At 41.6% G+C, this 15,212-nt stretch overlaps 1 protein-coding gene across 2 annotated transcripts; it reads right to left on the minus strand.

The window, feature by feature from the left end:
• Window positions 1-352: 352 nt before the first annotated feature.
• On the minus strand, window positions 353-3,920 carry LOC306942130 (uncharacterized protein). 2 transcript variants are annotated; one of them, XM_079527865.1, is made up of 5 exons: window positions 3,708-3,920; window positions 2,738-2,917; window positions 1,612-1,767; window positions 595-673; window positions 353-433 (listed from the first exon to the last, which is right to left on the minus strand). In XM_079527865.1, exons 2-4 carry the CDS (start codon window positions 2,837-2,839, stop codon window positions 611-613), a joined length of 321 nt encoding a protein of 106 aa, XP_079383991.1. In that variant the 5' UTR covers window positions 2,840-2,917; window positions 3,708-3,920; the 3' UTR covers window positions 353-433; window positions 595-610. The 2 variants fall into 2 exon arrangements, with proteins under 2 accessions (XP_079383991.1, XP_079383990.1); XM_079527864.1 differs by having other exon boundaries at window positions 2,738-3,920.
• Window positions 3,921-15,212: the final 11,292 nt, after the last annotated feature.

The following is a 15,212-nucleotide window of genomic DNA, read 5'->3' on the forward strand; positions in this document are numbered from 1 at the left end:
GGGGGAGGAGAGGTGGACACTAGACAGAGGGGACTTCCTCAAATATGTAACTTCAGCTACCATTTTGATGATACGCTAATTTAAGTGTTAAGCCAACTCGTCTTAATATTAGTAATGGTGTTGTCTAACATCTACTGATAACTGTTCACTGATAACTTAACAAAAGTCTACTCAGCAGGTAATGGCATATGACAAACATTGGAGTCAAGAAGACAGTGTAAAAGTATAACAAGTGATTTTATTAAATAAGGATCCTATGATGTGTGGAGGCAGTAATCAGTGGTGTAAATGTGGATGTGTGAGACATAGTGTGGTGTGTGAGTGGATGGAAAGAATAAATAAAGATGGAGTTCCCCCTCATGGAGCAGAACCTCTGCTAGCAGAACACCATGGGAATAGCAGGGGTCGAGCAAGCGGCTTCAATTGCCTGGTGCTGATTCAATCAGAAAGAAGAGGTTTTCATGTTATAGAAGTGGTTTAATTACCCGTTTATAAAAACCTATTTATATCACAGTGATGCCACACTAAGGTATTAAAGAAAAAATACCATGACAATTTTTAAACATTAATTATTTCATAATAACACATGCTTACATCTCATATTCAGGATTCACTGCTTCTTCTTGTTGGTGCTAATGTTTTCAGCAAGGTAAAGGGACTCCTCCCCTTGGACCTGATCCAACAAGGAAGAAGGACACATGTTTTTCATGTTAGTTAAATTGTTTAATTATACAACAGTGATGACATACTGGTTAAAGAAAAAAAATATTACTTATTTTATATAATTATTTTATTTTATTTACTGCCGAAGATATCTTTGATGACTTTTTCCCTCCAATGGCTTTCGCCGAAGTCTACTTTTAAATGAGTTAATGCTATACTATCATAAATGTTCCATTTTAAATCGTGGCCCGTAGGTCGGGAATCGCTGGTCCAGGAGGTATGGTAGGATTATAGAAGGTAAACTAGTCTAGGCTGGAACCCAGGCTAGATGCTCACATCTCTACTTTACGTTTAGAGTAGGACTACGGTTTAGGGGTGAAACTGAGTGCATTCACATCATAACCAACTACTTTAAACAAACTGTATGCAGGAAGAGTGCGCGCGCACACATTTGGGTCCCATTTTTTTGCTAGGATGTCTTGCATTCTCTGTTATGCGATTGGCTGTATTTGATGTATATTGGTTTGACATGGGGGTGCCATCTCCACTCTGACAGACATGATAGTCATTGTTGGTGTGTCCTATAAGAGCACAACTCAACGATAGCATGTTGAGACAATTTATGCTATGGTTATATTATCTGATTCGCTTCAAGTGATGCAGCGCTTCTGTCCCCAACATGATGACAGGATCAATTAAGAACATAATGTGTTTCATTGAAGAGGAAGGAATGTAGGTGGTACCCCTATGCTCAGAGATCTAGACTCTACCCAGATATAGAATATATTTTGTAGAGGTGCTCCGATCAGGTTTCTTGGGGCCGATCCCGATAACAGATTGAGTCATTTGGAGTGAATATCGGCCGATCACCAATCGGTGGCCGATCGATCGGACCACCTCTAATATTTTGTCATTTTTGTAAAAAATAAATAATAATGTGTGACTTACCAGCTTCTGGCGAACAGTCACTTGAGTTCCTGGCCTGAGAATTCCAATAACTGTACTCAGGGGCACGGCAAATCCAGGTTTGTGTTTGTGAGCAATGCCGAACCCGTTTACGATTTCTGACCGCAAGTCTGAGATAGCGCCAGCCCCTGAAAAGACCTGGAAGATAGTAAAAAATCACACCCGTGTGAATTGAGTGGTGCAGTGACGTCACACACTAACCATGCTCACATGTACATACAGACAAAGCTGGTTGTTGAAGTGGTTTGCACCACTCAAAAACATATGTTATCCTGGCAAATATTGTGATAAAACTTGCATTTGTGATTATTTTTAGTTTAGTTAACAGATCACATAGCAAGGACAGCTGACTGAATTAAATTCCACCTGGCATTTTGTTTCAGTCAACTTGTACTACTTTGAAACTGGTTTTGTATTAAAAATCATTAACATAAACATTAACAGACAAAGGGCTCCAGGACCCTCAGGGGTCCTTGAGGGAGTTCCAGGGGGTCCCCAGCTAAATGATAGTTTGATACCAAATGGACCCTTGTTTGTGGGTCTGTAACACGGAGTATGAAAATGGAACCAAACGGACCCCAACGGGTCCATTTAGTTCCATTTGTACACACTCAGTGTTAAATTAACATTGATTTTACAACATAAATTGGGGGTCCCAGAGATAGAAATGGCATTAAATGGGGGTCCGTAGCCTAATGCATGTCAAAACGGGGGCCCTTGAAATTAAAATGGTTTAAAATCACTGCTAGAGCCGTACAAATCTTCTCTTATGGGGGTCCTTGGCATATCTTTTCAAATGGGGCTCTGCAGGCTAATTAGTGTCATTTTGGGGGTCCTTGACGTGAGAAAGTTTGGGAACCACTGCAGTAAAGAGAAATGCAAAATTGAATGTGCACTCGGTTTAAGTCCAGGGGCGGAGTAATCGGGAGGCTTTGATGTGTGATGATATGTTGTAATTATTTAATTATTGTGTGGAGGAAAACGTAAGCAATTGTTCGCTAACACACTGGACCTAGGCCGGGGCCTAGCAACCCCCACAACAGTGAGTCTTCCTTGTCTGTCTATAAAGTGCCAGCTAGGCAAATCATTGCTAAACATGATCACTTACCTGTCGCTCGATCTCGTCCAGAAAATCCAGGTCTGTGATGTTCGCCAGGACTTTCACTTCAACAGACTCTTTCTGTCTGTGTTTGAGGGGGTTTGTGTCCATGGTACCGTCGCCCTCTATGAGTTCAATCTTCACCTTTAGGGCCACAACGTGTCCAGATTGGGGCGTGGGGCGGCCACGCTGAAACACAGAAAAAAGACCCATTCAATCCATAATTATTCGTATTACTTTAGAGTATCTGATTTGATTTTAGCATAGTATAGAGCAATACATTAAATCATGAAAATAAAAAAAGGAAAGTGCCAGGAGGCAAGAAGCCTTAGATACAAAAGTGTGAGAAAGCCGCGCCAGGGCTAGCTAAAAGTTAGCCTAAACGCATGCACGTGTCCGTGTCGTGGGTGTCTTGTGAGCTGAGCAGTGGACATGTGTAGAGGAATATAACGACGTACCGGTATACTAGTGCCAAAAATCTTCATAAACGATTAGTACCTGTACCTCTTACACTAAATAAACACTAGTGATTTATACTGGTTACACTCACCCCTCTGAACAGCAGACTCAACCAATTCCAAGTCCAACACATCTTTCTTGTCTGTCAAAACTTTTACGTGGCAATCAAACAGGAGAGTTGCGCTGAGTGGGGCTACTTTTCCTTCCAGCCTCGATCTCTGTGCATAGCTACGCCCGCAAGTGACGTTAGATTTCATTCATTGGCTGTAACAGGCGACAAACAGGGCGGGACTTTCTGATTGGCTCCCACGAGCTGGAGAAGCGCAACACTATGGCAACACCACGAAAACCAATTAAAAAGACCACAACACGCGTCAACATTATGCATTGTATACCAACTGTGAGCTTGTAGATCTGCTATTCTTCGGGTTCGGAAAATCGCACCGGGAGCGCAAACCTCTGTAAGGCTTCACAGTAAAAGTGAATGACAGCCATCAAAATAAAATAGAAAATTACATACCTGGGTTTTATTTTAGAGGCATATATAACTTTCCAGTGAAAACATGGCTACTAAAGTAATAAAAAGTCAACCAAAGAACAACATTTTGTACAGTATCTCCTGTTGAGTTTCACAGCTGTCTTAGCGTGTGTAACAGAAATATAGAAGTGAAGAATAATAGACGGAGGAATAACACTCAGTAAATAAATACACCAGGAGGCATCAGCGTAGTGTTGCTGGTGATCTCAGTACGACACACGTAACTGAGGCAGGTTTATTCACACCTGGTTATATACACTGCAGATAACAAGCACTTCCGGTCTGGGGTTTGTTACTTCACAATAAGAGTCCATCAATAATAAAAAATATATACAATTCAGATCATAAATCTCAACACCCCCACTTGATCGCACATTGGATATATTTTCTTTTTCATACATTTCTCTTATATACATTTCCTCCCCTCTCTTCTTTTCACAATATAATACAAAACGCAATTCAAATGCATATGTCTCTTCAAACAAATCTATAAGCATTCTTTGAAATGAAATGAAATGAAATCTATATCTATATTTTCAAATGCATATGTCTCTTCAAACAAATCTATAAGCATTCTTTGAAATGAAATGAAATGAAATGAAATGAAATCTATATTTACCCAGGGTATCTGGGCTAAGCTCAAGAACTTGTTTCCAGCCAGGCCCTGCTCATAGAACACATTTCATCGTAGTGGTTGATGCCTTGTTCAAGGGCATTTCAGCGGTGGTAATTTTAACGTGTCGGACGGCTGATTCGAACTGGGAACCTTCCGGTATCTAGACCGCGCCGCTATCCGTTCGGCCACCGCTGCCACCTTTAACACTGTACAAATCAAGAAAACATTTTCAAGTTAAACCTTTGACATCCGTCATCATGTTGTCATTACTGGTTTCAATCATCAACTTAAATACGCATGTTACTCTTCTTCAAATGCATATTTTCTTTTCAAATACTCAATAATAAATAGCAATAAATAAATCACATAATCAGATATCACTCAAACACAAATGAACATTTCTTTCCCTTTGGTTTCTTTTGTGTTCTCATTTTCTTTTGCATAGCTGGGTTTTGGGTACTAGTGTGATTTCCAGTCCAATAATCATGCACCATCCCGTTTCTGTCCCCCACTGCTTTCTTGCTTGCCAAAAACCGGTAGGGTGGAATACCTTATACCTACCCATATTAGTATTATTATTATTGCCAGACTATAGTAATTGTAACACTTTATTAGTGTGGTTGCCTATGGGACACCATACTATAGTTCCCCTCACCTTTTATTTCTTTGTTTCCTATTATCTTTCTGTATAAACTTTATACAGATCGTTCGGCCCTAATCGGCTTCCGAAGTTAGTGTGAGGGGCCTATTTTACAAAAAATGCCACAAATCATGAACCAAGCGTCTGATCCACATCCACCCCAAATTTGAATCACATGTATTGCGTGATGGCATCAACACAGAGCAACACAATTCCATTTTCATCCATAGGTAGCCTCAAATGCGAAAAATTTAACCATGTGTTGCAAAAACATGATTTTTGGGGGGATAAATCCCCTCCGAATTACTTCCACATGATCGCAGGGGTGACTTGACATTGTATTTGGCTAGCAAAATTTGTGGGAGGGGCCTATGTAAGTGATTGCGGCAACCACACTTTGCAATTTTTCAAAATTGCGACCTTTCAAGTTATTATTTTAGTAACTATGCTTGTACGTGCCCGTCGGCCACGGGCCTACTTGAGAGCGATGCAACTTGGGAACCTAATAATACCCGTTGTCAACTTGTCATAGCACCCGTTTTAACTATCTGTCTGTGTCCCACTGTCCCACATGGAGATCTCTGTATCTGCCAGTCTGCCTATGTCTGAAGAGTGCAAACTGACTGTGAAAAGTGGAGTGGTTAAGTAATCAATTTGCAGGTGTGGGGTTACCATGGCAAATAATAGGCTGAGGCAGAGGCTGTAAATTGCACAGGTTAGGGGACTTTTGCTCATTAGGCCTGCACTGGCAGAGTCTGACCAGAGCCTTTTGTGGTGGTTATGGAGAACCGTGGGGCTGACCGACTCGATACCGGGCACTGCACTCCTTGTGGGGGTGTGGAACGTGTGTGTCGAATGTGAAGTCGGTGTGCATTACACACATGCACGCAGACAGAGACGTGGCGCATTTATAGTTAGATGTATAGGCCTATGTTTGTATGTCACAACCTCGTGGCCGTTGTTTGCGTCATTCTATTTTGTTGTGGCTTTGCTGCTGTCCGTCCTTGCAGTTTAGCGCACAACATTAGCTGCTGTTGTCATGTCCGAGAGGCAGCCATGACTGTTTGTGTCGTTGTTTGCTGAGCCAATCAGGACTAGTCCCATAGGCTAGAGAGGCATGCTGTTGCTTAGAGACGATGCAACCAATCAGGACTAGGTCCCGACTAGCCAAAGTCGTCATTACATTTTGAGTAAGACATAGGTCAGGTTTCACCTGACAATCAGGACTAGGTCCCGACCAAGAGCCAAAGTCGTGTGAGAAAGACAAAAAAAGGAAAAAAGAATAACTGAACTAAACTATACTGGAAGCACATTTTATTTCACAGTATGCAGAATTAATAAATTTCAAACGAAAGTACAGGTCAATACAAAAACTTGAGGATAGAACCAGAAAAAGGCTTGTTTACATAACGGTCCTCCATTTTCAATTCATCAGAACATTTAATGATGTGCAAATATACACTTTGATGAAAAAAGGAAACCATCATATACAGTTTTTTTAAAAAGGGAAAAAACATGTACAGTATGGAATGGAAAGGGGGGGGTGTCATGAGGGGGGGGGGGGGGGGGGGGTTCGAATTGCAGCCGCCCGTAGGTGCTCTTTGAGAGCGGTTTTGAAGGAGTCTAGGGATTCACATCTTCTTAATGGCTATTGTAGGGCATTCCACATTTTAGTGGCATATGAGCTGGGTTGCACGTGGTTCCCTCTGGTGTTGTGATTGTGGACTTGGTTGACATAAGTATTTTGACAGGTACATGTGTATCTTAGTGGTGTAGCGAATCTTATAGACCAGGCCCATTGCAAGTTGTTATACTGTCATCTACCCTAAGCCATTCCAGCCTATCGAAATGGGCAGGGGTGAAGTGGGTTCTGGGATTAAGGCAAAGTGTAGCCTGACCAGTTTGCTTAGCCTATACCTAACACTGAAAGTACAAATGAGAGTGTATTTGGAACTGAATTACAGACTATGTCCAATTTTGGATCACTGATGATGGCCCATACATGACATGTTGTGATTGGCTATTTTAACTATTCAAAAATGGAAATAGAAAAAGGCAAAGTAATTTAGGGATAAGGGGTTTAGCATGGACGAAAATATAGAGCCCTAGTGTGGAAATTCATTTTTGCCTCCATCCAGTTTTAATTATGTGAAATAACGCATCTGAAGCCAACAGATAAAATGTATGCTTCCACATCCCAATTATGTGCCTGAAATGTACTTAACAAGCTATTACAACCAACCAGGAGCAAGCAAGTTGTGTATACAATAATATACAGAGTAAAAACACTGTGAGAATTACACAGCAAAAAATAAAAACAACAACAACAGTAGTTGTAAAAGTGAGATCCAGGGAGGTCCTTGATGTCTCCCAACAAAATCAGTTAATATAGCATCAGACAATAGGAAAGAGGGCACTAGCCAGTGGCATATCTACAATAAGGCGAGGACAGGCGTCCGCCTGTCCAAATCTATTTCTGCCTGGCCAAAATCCATACAATGAGAAAAAAGAGAGGCCAAAAACAAGACCTGAGAACCCGTAACTTCGGGATAAGGATTGGCTCTAAGGGCTGGGTCGGTCGGGCTGGGGAGCGAAGCGGGCCTGGGCTCACGCCGCGGCTGGAGGAGCGGTCGCACCGCTGCCTCCCGTCCGACGGCGGCTTCCGAGCGGGTGACGGTGCGGCGGTCGCGTGTCTGGCAGTGCCCCGTTGCGCTGTGTCCCTCGCAATAGTCTATGAACAGGTTGAAAAGTATCTTGCCACAAATAAATTAATGTACGAGTTCCAATCTGGCTTCAGAACATCCCACTCCACTGACTATTTGAGTGACCACATCAAACATGAGGTGGATGCTGGCAAATACTGCGGCATGGTCATGCTGGACCTCCAAAAGGCTCCATACTGGTTAACAAGCTAAAAGCAATTGGTTTCGATAGCACATCAGTGAGCTGGATGCAATCCTACCTGGAGGGGAGAGAACAGATGGTGGAGGTGAATGGAACACTGCCCCCCCCCCCCTCCCAGTGAGCTGTGGTGTTCCACAAGGAAGCATACTAGGGCCTCTACTGTTCCTAATATATGTAAACGACATGACATCAGCTTGTGACTGCAACTTGTTCCTGTTCGCAGATGACTCAGCACTGCTAATCTCGGACAGGAACAAACTGCAGGTTGAAAAGGCCCTCAGCTCTGAACTCGGTAGAATCTGCACCTGGCTCGCTGATAACAAACTATCTTTACACCTGGGAAAAACTGAATCCATTCTCTTTGGATCTAATAGTAATCTCAGCAAGGCAAATTACTTCTTGGTTAGAGTGGGTGACAATGTTATCACACGTAAAGATGAAATTACCTACCTAGGTTCCATCCTGGAGGCTAATCTTTCCGGTGATAAAATGGCCACCAACATAATCAAAAAAGTCAACCAAAGAACAAGATTCCTTTACAGGATCTCCTCACTGGTCAACAAAAACACCTTGAAGACCTTAACAGGAGCCCTCGTACAAGGTTTCTTTGACTATGCATGCACCTCCTGGTACCACAGCACCTCAAAGGCCCTAAAAACTAGGCTCCAGACTTCCCACAACACACTGGTCAGGCTCCTATACTTGGCCTCACCCCCCGAACCCACCTCACCCCTGCCCACTTTGACAGGCTGGAATGGCTTAGGGTCGACGACAGAGTACAGCATCTTGCAATGGGTCTGGTCCACAAGATTTGATACACCACCAAGATACCCATGTACCTGTCTAGATACTTCCTTAATGTTAACGAAGTCCACACCCACAACACCAGAGGGAGTGCAATGAACCATGTACAACCCAGATTCGGCACAAACAAGGGACTAAATTATTTTCGCTCCTATGCCACAAAATGTGGAACGCCCTACCAACAGTCAATAAGACATGTGAATCCCTTGACTCCTTCAAAACCGCTCTCAAAGGGCACCTACGGACGGCTGCAATTCGAAACTGGCCCCCGTAAAATCTGAATCCCCCCCACCCCTTTTTCCCCTCACTGTATATGTTTCTTTTCCCTTTTTACCTCCTTTATGATGAATTCCTGTTCTGTTCTTTGACTATATAGAAGTGTCTATTTGTATGTCTCTAAATGTTTTGATGAATTGAACAAGGTGGACCCTCTTGTAAACAAGTGTAATGCTTAATTGGGTCTTCCACTTACAGTTAACAGTCTTTGTATTGAGTTTGTGCTTGAAATGTACTGTAATTCTGCAAACTGTTATATTTCAATCAATCAATCAAAAACTATTATTGGACAGCTGATTGGCCGTTGCGGTAGAGCGCGGCCCTCAATCACCCATTGGAATGTAACTGAATGCCTTTCACCCTTTGATTCCTACTCGTCTGGCAGGTAGTCCTACGCACACACGATTGAACGTCAGAACCAACACTGCTTTACTCAGTCTCTTGTCTCAGTACAGAACAGACTTCCTTGTTAATTTGTGCGCTCTGTGTATTACGTAGCCTACGCATCCCATAATAACCAATCTCTTAAAGGCATCTTAACCATTATCTGCAAACCCACCCTATATAACACAGTGTCCATATTATTAGAACATAACACCTATATCTCTTTGAAAACCTTTAGTGCTACGATTGACAATTAACACATCTTGCCTGCCCAAAATGTAATTCCTGGAAACGAATCTGCTGCATCTTGAAGAACATACAATTTACAATTTAGGGCATTTAGCATACTAATCCAGAGCGATTTACAGTAAGCAAGAACAACACAAGGTAATACATAAAATGCATAGAAATAGCCATCTAGGATCATAAGTAAACTAAGAATATATCATCCAAGCTGCACAGTTGGAGGCGGAGAAGGGATATTCATTTTACGCAGTAGGCAAAGATGTCCCGTTAGGTTACCATGTGACATGGCCAAATAAGGAGACCGAAGCCCTCATCGAAATATGAGGACGAGCACATTAATCTATTGCTTAAGGAAACACATAAAAAACACTGCAGTGTACAGAATATTCTGTCTGTCTGCCGTGCGTAGGCCTAAACATGGAGGGCTGTCACTGTGTGTGGGGATCCGAGTGGAGACTTTCTTCATCTTGTTTAAATATAAATACTTCAAAATTAAAACACATGTTTAGCTCAGCATGATTTATAAACTGTATAGCTAACATGGCATATGCATAATAATTGTAGGCTATGGCTATCGGATCATCAATGGGACTCTGGGAGTAGCTATTGTAAACTTCGGATCATTTTGCGCTCCCGTCTCCGCAGTGCCTCGTTCATGTGCCCAAAAGAACAGTGGCTGGCCAACACAGTCTCATGAATTTTACATCAAATGATGCCGTTTGGCAAACCATTCATTACTTATTTACTTCACATATTGACGGCGTGACTGGCGTGATGGCGTGACTTAAATGTGAAAAGGTCACGCTCTGACGTTTATTTAAACGTGGTTGCGTTGAGATTAAGCAGCTCGATTTTGACATTTTCATATCTGCGAGAGTGCCCTGTGGTCACTGCAGGGACACCAGGGCTGGCTCCATGTTCGGAGAGAACTGTAGCGGCCGGCTATGGCTCAGCCCCTTTGGGGTGGGACTTCCGGGACTGTGGAGTGAGTGACGGATTTAATGTGTATGTGCTGTGTGTGAAATGCGGCTGTGTGTGTGAACAACAACAGAGAGTTACACAGTGAATGATGATAAGTTGTACTGACTTGGTTATTAATAAATAGAGAACCTCAACTGGTGAACTACGTCTCCGCCTCCGGTTCCTGTAATCTTGCCCCTCATGTTAGAGAGGCATGCGGCGTGCTTGTGCAATGTATTCTGTATAATATAATATAGTATAAAGTATATTAATAATAATAATAATAAAGTCACATGGTGAGGTATTATATACGGCATGGTGTAACTTAAATGAAAAAGGGTCATGCTTTGACGTTTATTTGGAGCTCCATTAGACAGACAGACTTAATTGTAAAAAGGTCATGCTCTGACGTTTATTAATAAAGTAGCCTATATTAATAATAATAAAGTCACATGGCGAGGTATTAAATACGGCATGGTGTAACTTCATTGTAAAAAGGTCATGCTCTGACGTTTATTGGGGCTTCCGAAAATACCCGAGCACACGGTAAGCATGCACACTGTGGCTCAAGAGGTAGAGCAGGTCGTCCAATGATCCATGGGTCGGCGGTTCGAATCCCGGCTCCTCCTGTCTACATGTCGAAGTGTCCTTGGGCAAGACACTGAACCCCAAATTGCTCCCGATGTGCTGGTTGGTACCTTGCATGGCTTCCGCCGCAATCGGTGTATGAATGTGTGTGTGAAACTGTGAATGGGTCAATGTAATGCACAATCTATGTAAAGCGCCTTGGATAAAGGCGCTATATAAATGCACCATTTACCATTTACCACACTTACAGTAGGCTACTGCTGCTGTGTGGTGTTCTGTACACAAGAAGAATGCCTCCTCCAGAACAGATTTTTACTACTATAAGCCAAATGTTAAAATCAAATAGTTTTGTTGCTGTGCAATAAGCAGGACATAATGGGAAGCAGATCACTAAAGAAAAGTCAAGTCAATTTTATTTATAAAGCATTTTAAAAACAGCCGACGACTGACCAAAGACAAAGAGAAAATCAAAAATATAAACTTGTTGTGCAAAACATCACATATTATACAACACATCAAGATTTAAAAGTAGTATCATAGGATAACAAATCCACACCAAGGGTGGGTGGTAATCCAAAATAGGAAAAGCAGTCAGTCAAACAAGTGTTCGTTCCAGTGTGGCTGAATGTAGGGTTATTACATATACCCTGAGGCTTCAACCAAACATATTTAGTAAAAGATGGAGTCCTGTACTGCCTTTACTAATGAGGTAGTAGGTATCGGAATCTTGAGTAACAATTCACCAAATATACTTCTCCCCAGACCTTCTGGTGCGTTCATATGCTTTTTTAGCAAAAGGCCGATGCACACCTCAGAAGGCTAGGGCAATAGAGCATACATTAAAAAGGGTATCTTTGAAAAACAAACAAAACAAAGAAAGGGTCCCGCACACTGTCAGACACTGTTGCTCTTTACTGGGTCGACGTTTCGGTCGATTATTCATCAGGACAGACAATTTGACAGATGTTCATATGCTTGCCTCTGTCTCCAGTCATGTCTGTATTCAGTATTGTTCACTTCCCATTGTTGTTGACGCTCTGTTGTTTTTGTCTCTCTACTTGTATTTTATTTCCTTGTTTTATTGTGAATAATTGTAGTAATAAGTTGTTTGTGTGTATGAGTGTATAATATATATATTCTATGAAAGTGTGAAACAGCTGAGGTTGTGTGAAAAAAAAAGCAGTTGTAAGAAATAAAAAAAACAGGCTGTGACTGGGATGGCCACGCATCGTCTCTCGTATATTCCCTGGAGGGAGGGAAGCTCACCTCCAACTATGCGCTGGGCTGTTCTCACTACTCTCTGTAGTGCCTTCTGCTGAAGAGCAGTGCAGCTCCCATACCACACGATGATTGCACCGAGCATCAGGATGCTCTCGATGGTGCAGTTGTAGAAGGACCTCAGGATACGGGGACTGACCCTGAACTTCTTCAAGCGCTGTAAGCAGTCTCCGTGGACACCTTCATCCACCCATCCTGGGTGGCACACTGTAAGAAGACATCCTGCAGACAGAGAAGATTAAATGAGCTATACAAGAACATAGTCAACATGTTTCCCCATCAGTGATGTTGTTCCATCCTTCACTCAATCGAAAAACAAACATAGTGAACCGGAGTAATGTTACATAAAACGTACTTGACTCTGTGCCCAGCATAGCCACAGACAGGGCTCAGAGAGAGACTGTCCCACCACTGAAACATCTGGGTTGCATTTCTTTACTACCAAGGTACAGTATAAGAGACATATTTCCATATTTTCCATATATATATATATATATATATATATATATATATATATATATATATATATATATATATAAAAGTTGGTGTTGTGACTTTACATGATGTCAATGACTTGCATGAGAGGGGGAGAGGTGGTGGTGGAGTTAGCCATTTTAGCAGACAGTTTGAAGGGTCCAATGGAATTAAGAGGTTTGTCCAAAGCACTTTTTACTACTATTCATTGGTTCAATATTGTTAACCAACACACAGATGTAAAGGGTGTCCAACAGTACAATAGCACTGATTTATGCAACATAAAAATAAATCATAAACCTTAAAAATGTAGTTAGGTGGTTTCTTCCCAACAGCAACGTTCATACATCCATAAGCAAAAAGGGGCTTGCACATTGAAGGATGAATGAGGCTCTTTGGATGCCAAAAACATTGTCTTTACTTAAAAAGTGCAAAAGGTGACATGGTGAAAATAAAGTGACAGAGTGGACGTTTCAGTATCAGACCATCATGTTGGCTATAAGTTGGCAGGGAGCCTATTTGAGTTCAAATCAAAAGCACACTATTATGTCAGCAATCAGCCCATTACCACTGTTGGGGCCCAAGGGCATACAGGAAATGAACACCATAAAATACAACTGCAAAGAATTCCCAACAAATGCATTGGTTACAATATACTGTAAATGATCTGAATATACTTAACAAACCTAGCCGAACTCATTGATCCCCATAAACCGGCTAGAGCCCTGAGGTCAGCTCACCTTTCCCTACTGACTGCCACAAGTTGCCCTACTCTAAACCAGGGGCGACCGTGTGTTTGCTGGCCGCCCCGGCGCCCCTAGGCTATGGAATGGCCTTCCTCTCCATATTAGATCTGCCCAGTGCATTCGACGTGGCTTATAGCCAAGCTTAATTTTGTATTTTAACATCACCACCGCTATTGTTATACTTAATGCATTGTATTGATTATTGTTTGTATTGCATTGTATTGCCTTGCCTATTTTTAACCTGTACAGCACTTTGGTCGATGACAGTCATTTTTAAATGTGCTTTATAAATAAAGTTTGATTTGATTTTCATTTGAATCTATGCCCTCTGAGGTTCGATTTAAACTTGGTTGTGCGCCGGTGTTGCACACCATTGACACCAAAAATGGTTCATGTGTAATGTGCTGTGAGTTGTAGATCAGCTATTTTAGTTTTTTGGTATAAATCAGGCTTATGTCTTCATTTATACTTTGTCACCATGTCGCTCAACAGAAGTTACAAAAGTTTCTACTTAATAATGTCTGACATGAATAATGTCAGGTGAAAATGAGACCCAGTAATAATGCCTGCATCTGTTGAACAAGCATTAGATGTATAACTGAAGATATATTTTAAATGGCACTTCTAAGTGAAGTGAAGGTTAACTTCCCATAATTCACAAGTATATCCTTACTGGGGAGGTATTTGAAACTGCATGTTTTGGGCCTCCAATAATCTGCATTGTTCCTTCTTATCACTACAAAAATATATGGAGAGCAATAAATTAAAGCATAAAAGAAAAAAAAGCGTAAAGTTTAAACTAAAATAATGGAGATCATGAATGAATCATTATGTGAACAAATTGTCTGTTGAATTGCTGTGAAATTCCTGTCCTGGAAATTCTAAGTAACATCAAGTGAATCATAGGTGAAGAAATTGTTTTCTGGAACAAAACATGAAAAAGCACAATGCCGAAGTGAAGAAGAGCCACGTATTACTATGCAACTCCTGGACATCTGCATTTACCAAGACAATCCAACAGAGGGAGCAATAGATTACAACAATGCAGCCAGGCAGCACAACTACCTTGAATCCTTCCAACACAGAACTCATGATCTTCCCAAGAGACCACTTGAGGGACAATGTTAGAGGGGCAGCGAGCATTGTTCTGGGGGTCTCCGTAGGTCTGCACGTCATTGAAAATCTGAGTCTGGTCCCCAGTGTTGGAAAGTAACTAAAGTAACATTACTTTCAGTAATAATATAACTTTTTTCTAGTAACTAGAAATGTAACTTATTGCTTTCACATTTTGAGTAATAATATTACATTTACTATTTTCCAAAAGTAACTAGTTACTATAGTCTATTTTCAAAGGCCTTGGTGGTACTGTGGCTTGAGTGTTTATTTATAATGGTAGACTGCATTGGGATGGAGTTGCTTTGCAGGTATATTGCGTTACCAGACTGTTGACTCTCACAATTTCCAAATTCTTCATCATACATCTATGTATGCATACATCTATATAGCATTCGGAGATTATGGGATAGTTGTCTGGCTACGCGAGACTACTGTGCAGGCTGCTGATCCAGTCT

This window comes from Electrona antarctica (assembly GCF_951216825.1).
Source record: "Electrona antarctica genome assembly, chromosome: 2".
In the NCBI taxonomy this organism is placed as follows: Eukaryota; Metazoa; Chordata; class Actinopteri; order Myctophiformes; family Myctophidae; genus Electrona; species Electrona antarctica.